Source organism: Rutidosis leptorrhynchoides, chromosome 8 (genome assembly GCF_046630445.1).
Source record: "Rutidosis leptorrhynchoides isolate AG116_Rl617_1_P2 chromosome 8, CSIRO_AGI_Rlap_v1, whole genome shotgun sequence".
NCBI lineage: Eukaryota > Viridiplantae > Streptophyta > Magnoliopsida > Asterales > Asteraceae > Rutidosis > Rutidosis leptorrhynchoides.
The window spans coordinates 87,435,832-87,449,829 of NC_092340.1; the positions used below are offsets into that span (position 1 = coordinate 87,435,832).

At 32.0% G+C, this 13,998-nt stretch overlaps 1 protein-coding gene across 7 annotated transcripts; it reads right to left on the reverse strand.

The window, feature by feature from the left end:
- Nucleotides 1-7,308: 7,308 nt before the first annotated feature.
- LOC139861512 (alpha,alpha-trehalose-phosphate synthase [UDP-forming] 1-like) lies at nt 7,309-13,383 on the reverse strand. 7 transcript variants are annotated; one of them, XM_071849928.1, is made up of 10 exons: nt 13,173-13,383; nt 12,799-12,984; nt 12,565-12,635; nt 11,996-12,152; nt 11,803-11,876; nt 10,928-11,007; nt 9,951-10,060; nt 9,114-9,340; nt 8,968-9,027; nt 7,309-7,601 (listed from the first exon to the last, which is right to left on the reverse strand). In XM_071849928.1, the coding sequence occupies exons 1-3, from the start codon at nt 13,179-13,181 to the stop codon at nt 12,567-12,569; spliced, it is 264 nt and encodes an 87-aa protein (XP_071706029.1). In that variant the 5' UTR covers nt 13,182-13,383; the 3' UTR covers nt 7,309-7,601; nt 8,968-9,027; nt 9,114-9,340; nt 9,951-10,060; nt 10,928-11,007; nt 11,803-11,876; nt 11,996-12,152; nt 12,565-12,566. The 7 variants fall into 7 exon arrangements, 6 of the variants coding, with proteins under 6 accessions (XP_071706029.1, XP_071706030.1, XP_071706026.1 ...); XM_071849929.1 differs by having other exon boundaries at nt 10,928-11,012; XR_011763790.1 differs by having other exon boundaries at nt 11,803-12,152; nt 12,742-12,984.
- Between the last annotated feature and the right edge of the window lie 615 nt (nt 13,384-13,998).

Sequence of the window (13,998 nt, forward strand, 5' to 3'; positions counted from 1 at the left end):
ACATAAAAATGGGGAAAGAAAAATATATATAAAATATAAAAGGTATATATAAATCGTCGAAATGCATGTTCTTTTATAGGCAGAGAGTGCTCCGCGAGTGCGGTGAATTTTGGCCTTCAAAGCTCCGCGAGTGCTGAGCTGTGGATTCCAGCTCACACTTTTGGAATCCAAGGCTGCCGACGGTTTTTATTATAAATATAATATAAATATATAATTTATATAATTAATTATATTTATATACATAATTAATTTATAATTTCCGATCCGTTGCGTCGTACGTTGAAAGTTGGTTCATGTCTCGGTTCCGAATTTTCGAACGTCCTTTCGTATAATTTAATATCTTGTACTTTGCGTTTTGCGGCTTGTAATCTTGTAATTTTGAGACGTTTCTCATCAATAATTGGAACCACTTTGATTGTACTTTGTACTTTTGAGCTTTTTGGTCGTTTGCGTCTTCAATTCGTCGAATCTGTCTTTTGTCTTCACCTTTTAATTTTTAAACAAATATTCCTTGTAAATAGGACAACTGCAACTAAAAGCTTGTCTTTTTTTAGGGATAATGCGATGAAATATATGTTCGTTTTTAGCATTATCATGTATCATATAGAGGTCAAGTACCTCGCGATGTAACCAACTATTGTGAATCGTTTGTAATCGATATGGACTTTGTCCGGATGGATTAGGACGGGTCGCTTCATCAGACGGCATCAATGGAGAGGCGGGCTGGAAAGCAGGATGGAAAGGTGGTGAAAGAGAGTCAAGAAAGTCATATGATGGAGGTTGTGTGGGAGTAACTGAACCAAATGGGAAGACAAATTCATCAAATACAACATGTCGTGAGATGATGATTTTATGAGTAGAAAGATCAAGGCACCGAAAACCACGATGATCTGAGGGGTATCCGAGGAAGATACAAGGAGTAGATCGTGGTGCAAGTTTGTGAGTGGTAGTGAGATGAGGGAAGCATAGGCAACCGAAAACACGTAAGTGAGTATAGGTTGGGTGTTGTTTGAAAATTAGGAAATGAGGTGTGTCATTTTGAATAGCAGAGGAGGGTAGAATGTTAAGAAGATGAGTGGACATATGAAGGGCTTCTGCCCAGTAAGTGGGAGGAAGACGCGCATGAAATAAGAGAGTGCGAATGGTATTGTTAATAGTGCGAAGCATTCGCTCAGACTTTCCATTTTGTTTAGAGGTGTGTGGGCAAGAAAACCAAAAACGGATGCCATGCTTGGCAAAGAAGTCGTGGAAGTTATTATTATTGAATTCACCACCGTTATCACATTGAAAGGATTTTATTGTGCATTTAAATTGGTTTTGAACATATGCCGTGAAATGTAGAAATGTTTGAAAAACATCGGATTTATGTCGTAACGGATAAGCCCACAAGTAATGTGTATAGTGATCCAGAAAAATAACGTAATATTTTAAACCACTCAAGCTATTAATAGGAGATGTCTAAATGTCAGAATGTATAATGTCAAAAGGGAAATGAATAACAGAATTTGAAGTATTAAATGGGAGTCGGAGTTGACAAGGTTGGCACAACATACGTGATTTTTCTTTATGACAAGAAATAAATTAACGAGAAATTAATTGTTGAAGCGCTTGGTCACCTGGATGACCAAGGCGTTGATGCCATAACGATGAGCTCAATGAAGTGAAGACTTGAGGAGTGGATTGGGTCACGGGGTAGAGAGGTCCAGTGCTGTCACACCGAATTAGGGGTTGACGAGTGCGATAATCCTTTACAGTAAAACCATAAGGATCAAAGCCAATTGAGCATCGATTATCAGTGGTAAATTTTCTAACAGAAATAAGATTTTTAATAATTGAGGGAGTGATAAGTACATTATTTAGGTGAAGTGGACGATATGGGTTTGGAAGGTCGGTGTGCCCGGTGGTCAAAACAGGAATTGAGGATCCATCACCAACAAAAATAGTCAGTGTATCATGTCTATTAGAAATGGACTTAAGTATACCTTTATCCGAATGAACGTGATCTGTAGCTCCAGTGTCCATAATCCAAACTGAATTACAAGAGTTGTGTGAAGATGCAGGCAAACGATACACCCATTCATACTGACCCGTCATGGTGAAATAAAATACAGTAGCGAAATAAAATATAGTAGTCAGGAACACAAGCCGGAGAATTGATTGATAATGCACGATTATAATAACCAAATAACTTGTAGATTGGTTATAAGATGTAATGGAAATATAATAATCTAATAAGTGGTGGGGTTATGAAATTGGAAAAGAAGACATGTGCTAGGCTTGGTGTAAAAATAAAAGGCAAATATATTTAGTGATCTGACAAAACACTTACACACGCGAATGTCGGAACCGAAGCAAAAGTAGATGATAAAAGAAAGGGAAAGAGATTGATGATAAAATAATATATAAAGGTAGGTTGCTGAGATTTAAGTTACGGCGTCCTTCAAAACCACCACTTGCGGCGGATATCAAAGAAACGTTTGTAGTAAGAAGAAGAAAAGAAAACCCTAAAAGATTAGGCCTGATACCATGATAATAGATATTTTCCCATGAAACTACAATTACAATTACATGCTCAATATATACAACTACAAATATAAATGTATACTAACCAACTACCCATAATAAATGTATTCCTCTAACTAACTACCCATAATAAATGTATATTCTAACATTCATATAATAGAATGAGTTCCAAATTCGAAACGAGAATGATCTTATAAGCTAGCTGTTGTCCAGTTGCATTTGGTCATAGTCAGCTTCTGTTAGTTTTTGATAATACTTGGATTTGGCCATGTATCTTGGTTGCTATGTAGATAAATCCTTGTATGCTGTTTCATTTTAATAACATATGGATATTATTGAAAATTATACTAAACAAGAATAATAAATTTGTTCCATTTAATAGTGGAGTAAATATAGATGTTGAATATGAAATTGTAATAGTATTGCGATTAGTTTTTTGTATTCAATTGTTGCAACTGATTATGCATATCCCAATGAAACACTTAAATCATGCATAAACTTCATACAAATAAAGAAGCTCCCTTTATTTGTGAATTGTTCTATAAAAACAATATGATGACAGAACAAAAGGAAGAATAAAGGGAGGGGAAGTGTATTATTTTCAGTTGACATTCTAACCATGTAAAAATTTATTCGTCTATAGGTTTGTGGAAAACCATTTTGTTAAACAGAATTAGAGGTCTACAAAGAAGTTGAAGATACTCCAAACATTTTAAAATATAAATACTACATTATAATCAAATTGTTCAATACTCACGGTTTTGTATTTTAATTGTTTCAAATTGTTAATAGTTAGTTTTTCTTTTTTGTTGATTTATTTTGTTTTAGAAATTAGGTTAGGGATTCTTAAAATTTAGGGTTTTTTTCTGATCTGATCTTTGACATTATATTCTTATTCTTAAATTTCAAAATTCCAGTTTTCCTTTAATCGTAGCTAAACAAAGGACGTGTGTACTAAATGATAATGCCACAAAGTCGGATGATGGTAATGTGTACATTTTTCGATCCTTAAATCACATCCTTCTATCTTTTGTTAAGCTGTAAGTAAGTTGAGAATACTAAAAGAAATAAAGATAGCTAAGAACTTTCACGACATTTGATTACACTTGAATGATTATTTTGTTGACACTCTTCTTTATTAGTCCTACTCATTTACACTTGAATGCATTGTCTGCTGTGAAAGGTTTTTTCTCACCAAAATCTGATTTGAGAAAAAATTTCAATCATGTCATAACTGATTTTTTATTCCATTTGTATAGTATGTCTTTCTGAACCTAAACAATAATGAATGAAGATTTTCATAGCTATTCAAATGGCATATCAACCATTACTTCCATTTCACTTTTTAATTTGAAACATCATATTAAACTCCATTTTCCTAAGAGATTTAACTGGACCATGAACTTGTCATAAAACTATTTTAGGATTTTTATGAAATTTGAGGCATGCAACTCCACGTCTGACACTCATTATCAAGATTTGCCATTTTAGGTGCAGTCGAGGGTGTAGTAAAAATGCCATGGTTTAAGTAGCTTAGCAAAAGCTGCTGTCAATGGATTTATTTGGATAGTTAGGTAATCTAACTTGGTTTTATATGCACCGGCGTTATCAGGTACAGGCATGAAGCATGTATAGTCATTTATTATGTATAATTTCCTTATAGATAAAATATAACTTTCGTAGTTAAGATATGTCATTAATCATTATGTGTTAGTATGATTGTGTAAGGTATAACTGCACTCTTGATCTGTTAGGTATGTTTCTTTGTTCCATCAGTTCACAACGTATGTTGTTTTTATATTTGAACTTTTCAATGAAACGTATGTTGTTTGGTCTTATATATTATGTAATTGATTAGTATACTTGGAACATACCATTGATATTCTGTCACAGCTATTCAGTTTGACTGCTGATAAAGCTTTAAATGAACTTCAAGAAGCAGGTATATCAAAACCTTTCTTCCCAATCTTACAAGAGTGTGTCACAAAGGTATTTTAGTTACACTCTTACCTACTATTTATTAAGCCTGGAAAATGTGTCGGGTTGGGTCGAGACCCAAATAGGTTTGGGTCAAACGGGTCATGGGTCAAATGGGTATCAAAATTATTGTTTTGGATCTATCATAGTTTTGAAATTCGACTATGGTTTCGCATTTAACAATGAATTCCCATATCAGGATGGTTTTATTTTTTTACTGTTCTCTGATCGAATTGACTTTAATTTAGGTTTTAGGTTTATCTCTTTGATGTCGTTATATGGATAAATGTATTATACTGGATGAGTTTTTTGATTGTTTTTGAATTCATTTTAATTTAGTAGGTTATCTCTTTGATTATTGCTAAATGGATGGAAGATTTGATTTAGAATGTGATGAATAGTAATGTTTACTTGATTATGCTAATTTCCTTTTGATTAGAACTAAATTTGTAGAGTGGATGATGTTAAGTACTGCTTTAAGCTTTGTGGGTCATTGCATGGTGGTGTTATACTCCACATTATATGTGTGCTATTGTAACATGTGGCCATGTGGGTTTTGTTTTTGCTGTTACAGTAGCTTTCCATCATTGAATTTTCGAAACCCGCTGAAGATGAATGAGTTATATAGCAACAGCTCTTAAAGTCAAGATCCGAGTCAAATTGATGAAATGCACATCGAAGTAGATGTGCAAAAGGACAATAGACTATTCGTTCCTTTCATATTGGTTAGTCATTTATGTTATCACCATACATGGGAGTTGAATAGATGAGCGAGTTGCTTCATGGGTTAAAAGGAGCAATTCTTGAATAGGTCATCTAATGTTATAATTATTGCTTCAAAAAAAAGCAATTATGATGAATCCGTTTTGATTGAACTGTTTTGATTTCTTAACAACCTAATAAATACTATATGAAAAATAATTATCCAGACAATTCAATTCGTTCTTAAAAACACTCTGCAAACTTGTGATATTGTCTTTCTCGTATCGTTAATCGATATAACATTTTATGATTCAAATTTATTTGTTGAAGAGTTACCGTGCAACACACGAGCTCTTAAATCTAGTACCTGTATAAAATTGTTTTTTTTTTTGTTCAAAAACTTTAAAGTTATAGTTTAAATTCAAGTTATAATGTTGACCAATTTTGACTTTGACCGACTTTGATTTGAAATTCGATTTTGACCCATAAATCAATCGACGTTGATCGATTAATTAAACAGATTTCGAAAAAATTGGAACGGATTTATCTAGAAAATGAGTAATCGGGGAATAAAAGAATTTTTTACAACAGTAACATTATATGTATAAAAAAAAAAAAAAAAGGGGTTGACCCGGAAGTCCAAAAACAAGATAACGAAACCCTAACTTCATCTCTTTTCCCCTCTCACACGTAATTAGGAGGTAAGGTATCGAAACCCTAACACGCTATATATATATATGCCTCTGAATGTTGGATGTGTTATTACAAATCAATTATTAATTATTAAATCCATCGTATCGTATTTCTCAATCAATTATTACTTTAGGTTTTCTGATTCAGTATTATATAGTTATGTCACGGAGTGATTTGTTCGACGCTGATGATGCTGTGATGAATACGGAACCAGAGATACAAAGGTGATTACTTTCTGATTTTCTACACATCTTTAATGATTAAAGTTATATCTTTTTTGTATGTCTTTAAGAAATATATAATATAATGATAATGATGTCTCGATATAGAGATGTTGTCCTGCAATTCAGACTCTGAAATTCACATATTTGAGACTAATGATAAATTTATATGAGTACTTTTTTAACTAACTAATATGAGTACTTTTTTAACTAACTAATGAGGTCTTTGGTTTATGCTAAAAGAATTTATCAGAGAACTCGATATGGTATACAGATGTAACAAGAAATCTTAGGTTTTTGTATACATCCTTATAATTTAACTGCTAATGATCGAGGTCTCTTATTTTGTTCTATTTGATTTTGTTGTAGCCTGGGTGTGCCTGTATACTCCCAATATAGTATCGGTACATATGATGATGATGTCCCAAATATGCCTTCAGAAGTAGCAAACGATCCCCTGCCTCTTAATTCTGGTGTGTCTAAAGTTATACATAATTTTATTATATATATATATATATATAGGCAGGATCAATGGGGAAGTAACTAATCGGGGGGAAGCGGGGGGAAGCAAATTTTTTTTTTTTTTTTTTTTTTTTGGAATTTTTTTTTTTCCGGCATCAAGATCACACGAAAATATGAACATTTAGAAGAGACACTTCGTGATGAATGTTATTATTTAGGCGGGAAAAGGATCGACGAAAATAACATTTAAGATAATATTGTTCGTAAAGAATATGAACGTTTTTTTTTCCATGTTTTGTGAAGTAAAATTTAGCCCGATTTAGGGTTTAGGGTTGGCCAAACCCTAACTTGGTCACCAAGTAAACTCCTGGCCCGTTTTTTCTTGGGCTTAAACTACCGAAGCCTACACACATTAACATTGTTAAGTGAAAAATCATTTGCAAAGGATTGTGTATGTAACATAGAAAACAATAAACATGGATAACAATATATAAATCAAAAACATATAAGTAAAAGTATTCCATGAATGAAAAATACATAATGAAAAAGCAGTAAAAGTTAGTAAAGTTTGTGCAAAACTTCTTTGTAGACTACGTTTTTAGTTGTACTTGATAATTCTTTATCCTTATTCAATATAAGAACCTTCAAACCTTTTTTTGAGGTAACTCTGGATAGAGCTACATAAAGTTGTCCATGACTGAAAACGGGTTTTGGTAGGAACAAACCAACATGTGCCCGCGATATTCCTTGACTTTTATTTATAGTCACACAAAAAAAAACTACTACCGGGTATTGTCTTCATCATCATATTTTAACACCTAATCTGACATATTGATAAAATGACACACAAACACATATATACATACAGAATTACTTACTGTTATATACATAGAGAAAGTATATGAAAGAGATAAATGTATACATTTTCTGATGCGAGCAGCAACATAAGCACAAGCATGAATCAACACTTCTGCAGATAAAATTGCAACAGCTATATCAGATCCCTCTCTTCATCGATGTAGCCTGTACTTTGCAAACAAAATCTGGAAACATAAGCAAATAAAGATATGATTCACCTAATAAATCATCTTCAAGTACAACTAAATTGTATCAATATCATAACATAGATATAATAAGCGTTAGTAATAGTATAACACAACCTATTAACCTGTATGCCAAAATAAATTGAATATAAACTAAATTCACAAACCAGACAATTACCACAAAGACAACAAAATGAAAACTCGACAAACACTCAAGTAAAATTTATTTTCTAACAGGCGGGTTTGCGCGTGGCTAACTGGTATCAGCGGGTTGCGGGCACGGGCGAAAAAAATTACCGTCAACCCATTGATGGGTAAATGCGCCCGATGGGTAAAATTTCTTTTCTGAGGGGCGGGTCATGGGTATAAAATCTTCGTGTCCGTTACCCGAGGTCGCCATCCCTAGATTTTCCATTATAATCAACAATAGAATCGGACCCTTTGCAATGTAATAAATTCAACCCCCTGGAAGGGATCCCATTTCTTCACATATCAGTTAGTTTAAGTAATAACAATTGTTGATCAAAAAAGAAGTTATGACAATAAAAGAATTCAGTTATTTGAAAATTTTAACCTACTTAGGAAACTGATGCATAAAACTACCATAACCTTATGGAAAAAAAGGACAATGAAATGAGAGTATATGTATCATTTAGTTATGTTGTAGCGATTACTTCAGTCAATAGTCATTTAACCCCTACTAATAACTAAAGACAACTTCTTTGTGCTTATATATAATACAAGTCAACAAAAGTCAATAGATGTCAACAAACAACATATAAAGCCAGCAAACAACATAAGATATCTATATATGTATACATATTAATACATATACATCAGCAAACAGATTTTTCAGTTGTCAACAAAGGTCTCCTACTTAATTTTCAGTAAAACTGAATGTATGGAAGTGCATAGGGAAATTCTGAACTGAAGACGAAACAGCTTACCAAACATGTAATTAATCTATGAGCAACACAAAACAATTAACAAAAGTCTTTTACTTATTTATTACTAAACCCCAATGTATGCAAGTGCACACAAAAACTCTCAACTCAAATAGTAACAGCCTAACATGAATGTAGTAAATCTATAAGCAGCAGAGTTAAAGTCAACATAAGTCTTCTCCCTATTATAAATGTCAACAAAAGTCTTCTACCTATTTTCAGCAATAGATATAACTTGTATATTTATTTATATTAAACCTAATTTAGGGTTTAGGTTTAGCAATAGATAAAAGTCACTGTGTCTGTTTTAATTTGGGAACATGTTTCCGGACAGTCTCATACACAGCTGGACAACTGCTGCTTGAACTCCAAAAATTTCTTGCAAAAGCTTAATGGTAGCACCTTTTAACAAGTCACTTCATCCCTCTTAGCATGATACAAAGATGTTCCCTTATTCGGTTCCTAAAGATGAAAACATATTACTAACAATTACCATTGCTCAAAAGATAATATCCTATAAACACCAATGTAGGAGGAGGTTGACGTACCTCATGTGTTGTCGCACTACATTCAGCTCCAATCCTCTTCCATAATTATTCACCCTTTAATAAATTTAAAAAGATAGAAGGTCAAATACGACCCAAGGAACTAATGGCATCTCCTTCCTTAGCAAACCCCGTGAAAGAAAACTCTTTGTAGCAGACTACCATTAGAACAATGCTAACACCAGAGTTTTTCCAGATCAACCAAAGCTTTTAAGAAGCAGACAAAAGTTCTACGAATACAGAATTTTATCAAAGAAATTATCCTACAATCCAAGAATGATAGTGCTGCCATTATAAAATAAAGTACCTTTACGAACACAAAACACGAACAACAGATATGAACTTTGATGAAAACCCCATGAGCAAAAAATGAAAACAACAAACATAAATCGGATTATAACAACCCATATAACTACCAAATGATAAAAGTTGTATCAAACTATATAATGTATAACAATAACTCGAGAACTATAAAAATTAAGTTAAGATAATAATACGAATCGACAACGTAAACAACTAATAAGCACCTATGAAATTACCTTTCGACAAAAAACTTTCAGAATGAATTAGCTGCTTAAAAACTTAAAAATTTACTAAACGCCTACCGAATGAAAAATCAATCCCAATAACAATCGTGCAAGAAACACAATAAGCGACAACGAAAAAAAAAATCTTAACACATACTATCCGTAATTATTTTTTAAGAAACTGAAATTACAACATTACTATTTAAAAGACGTTCTACCGTCATGCTATATAAAAATCTTTAATGTTTTTTGGATATACATTCAATGAACACAATAATTATTTAATTGATTATGAATAATTAAGAAGACTTACCGTAAGATGGCAGACATCAAGCAACCTGCAATGTGGAGAAATGAGTATTATGCATCTAACGCAACCCGCAACCAACTTGTAGGCGAGGACTCGATTCATATTCATATAACCTAATAATAGCAACATAATTAATCAGTCTATAGAAATGTACTTTTGTACAAGTTAGCTAAACGTATGTAACTGAACTAAAAATAAGTTTTGAGGGTAACTGAACTTAAAATAAGTTTTGAGGGTAACTGAATATGTAAAACTTCATTCATTTCCACAACAATGAGTTGACTCTCAAAGTTTGATGTATATTAAACTCATTATTCAGCGACTCCAACTCTAAAAGTTTGATGTATATTAATTTCTTTTTCGGCAACTCCAACTATGAAACTTTGATGTACATTTCATAATAATAGTATTGCTAAAGATGCAAGTACGAATGAGAATAAGCACAAATTACACTTGGAACACTTGGTGTTCTTCAAACATAGAAGTAACAAAAATGTACAATTATGATAACTACAAAAATTGCAATACTTGTTTCAACAACAGGTGTGGCAACAATATGAACGCTTATAATCCTTCATACATTTTACAAATTGATGAATAGGTGGTAATTTCAACTCGCTAGTATTTTTAAGTCATTCATGACATAAAAGTTTCATGACATAAAAGTTGCAACATCACATTACTATAATGAAAAAAGGCTATATAAGTAAGCTAACTAACTGATCATAATAATGGAAGATTGAGATACATCCTTAATGACATGATTTTCAAGCATGGGCTAGGCTATCAATCAAACCGCTTTAATCTTGTCACTCATTATATTTCATAACATGCAAAATTGCAAATAAATTACGATAACTCTAAATAGTCTCTAATTTATAAAACTCAAGCAGCTAAAATCATCTTGAAGTGGTTTTAGTTATAGAAACATATAAGCATAAGAAATTTAAGAAATATAGCAAATAATGAGTATGACTAACCTGAACAATAACCATTTATATTGATCCAATGCTACATGAGAGAACTTCCAATACCTATTGTCTCTTGTCTGGTGTGGATTCTGCTCTATACATAAATTTAGATATGTTAAACAGTTATGCAACCTGAAAGAGAGCTTATTATGAAACTGAGTATTATAGATAACATCAAATCTAGTTATGAAATCTTCAAATATATTATTCTGAAAGAAGTTGAATAAACACTTCGTACCGGACTTACTAACTAACAACTATGCATAAACTTATTCAATCATTTTAAAGATTTCATCATTGTTTAGAGCTCCTCCCCTGTTATAAAACTTCAAAATTCTAAGTAATTCACTTTAAGTAACATTGTCAAAAAAATAAAATTGATTAGAGGTGGCAATTGCAACCCACTTTCTAAATACACCATATATTTTACAAAGTATAAATATAAAAGTGATGTTGAATATAGCCGAGAACTTTAAATGATCTGATGAAACCCGTTTGATCTGGTTTGACCTGGCGCTAATTTGACCCATTCCACCTTTTAACCCAAACATAAATGTGTATGATCACCTTTTGACCCGTTCCACCTTAAGTTAAAAAAGACTTCACACATACAAAAGGAACCCACATAGCTAAATATCATTACATTCAGCAACTAAGTATTTAACAACTGTTAAACAACAAACATTTGAACAAAAACATAACACTATATTGTTACCCACCCTCAGAATGATGAAATATTTCATATTCACAACCCAAAAATAACACATTCTTATTGTATCAAACATAATGTGCTTACTGGAGTAGCAATTATAAAAATCACAACTGTTAAACATAATAAAAAAACAAAAAAAAAAAAAAAAAAAAACAAAAAAAAAGCATTATACCTCCAAGACTATCAATATCCGAGTACACACTCGTTGACGTTCCATCATTCATCGAGCCGACGCCTAATAATTACCTAAAACAACTCATAAAATCATAAGGTTAAACAACAAATGAACTATACCAGTGCTGACATCTACAATATTACAGATTGACGGTCATATATTATATTATAGGTTTTACAAATAGGCTGACCAACAGTTATGTTCTTATAAGGGTAAAGCTTGCGAATCCCAAGACCCATTCTGCAACATCAGATACTTTAGAGAAGGATGCCTCCTCCATTTCAAAACTTTTGAATTCAAACTATAGCATTCAATCCATACATCCACTGGAAGTCATCAAGTGGTTTCTGTGAATAAAAAATAATTACATTAAAATTTTAAAATGAATCCAAGCTAATCAATCGGATTCCGTACAAAAACCATAATCATATTCAAAAGAGCAATCACGTGAATTCGGTTTCAAAGTTTACGTCTTTAAGAAGTAATGGACAGCCATGTAATCATGTACTATAATCATTGTTCAACAACTTATTTTTATTCTCTTTTTGTCACCTGAGCGGAAAAAAAAAAAAAAAAAAAAAAAGATTAATTATATGTATAATTCTCCAAATACCACAGGTAAGGAGTTTTGAATTACACAAATGTTTGTTTGAAATTACTAAGTATGATTAACCGTTCCTTCCAAATAAATCTTTTAAAACCATAAGCAACTATTGTCACATATCTAATATACAAACTGAAAAAGGTTGCATAACATACCTCTATGAACAGTTTTCACAGCCCATTGACTGTAGTGCGGCTTTAACAATAACTTGTGCACTAAGTTCACCCTATATTCAGTTCAAACAAACTATCAAAAAATGATGTTTATATAAAACTGATCTTAACTCAAATATAAACTTGTACTCGATGTAACCCGTAAATAGACCAACTCACCACATCATCAAGATTCAATACACCTCGAATTAAAATCACTGAAAAGCTACATCATACCTCGTCTAAAACGGCCCTGTCACTACGACTTAGGATGACAACAATGTTTTTTGGATCATCACAAATCCTGGTCAAAGTTTCTTTCAAATCTGGGTGTAACTTAAGACCCATTTCTCTTATCTGATCACCACCACACCACGTCTTATCAGGTTTATCAACTGGTGCAGTTAACGTAGCATTGAATCCCTGTAATTTCAAAATTAAAAAATCACATATGAAGGTGTAGCATGTAATTTTAAACATGTTGGCATAAGATTATAATTCGAAGTATAGGATTTCAAAATTAAAAAATAACATTTCAATCGAATAGTAGCATATACAAATTAGATGATTAGAAAAGTCGAACACAGGTTTAATGGAATAAAAAAGCTTACCGTCTTCATTACATTACAGTTTTGAAAATCGTATTGTTGAATCGATTTTAGACAGCGATTTTGACAGCAATTCGCTAGTAGTTGAGGGTAGGGTTTGTTAAATCGATAGTTGTTTAATCGCGTTCTGTTAGTTCGAGATTGCGATTTATAAGAACATTGAAACTGATGAATTAGGGTTTGTAGAAGATCGATTGGTTATGCTACGGTTTGTTGTGTTTGAAAAATAACCCTAATTTTGAAGAAAAAAAACCCTTTTGAAATAATAAAGCGGACGATTAGAGAGGACACGTGTCACTCATTTATAATTATCGAATTATTTAATTCAAAATTATCAGAAAAAAGAATTTATTGAGAATGAATATAGAGGCGCCACGTAGACATAGCTTCCTTTTTTTTTTTTTATTAGTAAAATAGATAGATAGATAGATAGATGATGATAGATGATGATTGGGCAACCATTTCGGTTAGACTTCCTTATCCATAACTTCATCTTACTAATAAGTTATATGTTCTCTAGAACTACCTACCTAACCAAATGATACAAGTTATATATATATATATATATATATATATATATATATATATATATATATATATATATATATATATATATATATATATATATATATAGGGGCATGATCAATGGGGAAGTAACCAATCGGGGGGAAGAAAAAAAAAATTCGTATTTTTGGAATTTTTTTTTCCGGCATCAAGATCACACGAAAATATGAACATTTAGAAGAGACACTTCGTGATGAATGTTATTATTTAGGCGAGAAAACGATCGACAAAAATAACATTTAAGATAATATTGTTCGTGAAGAAT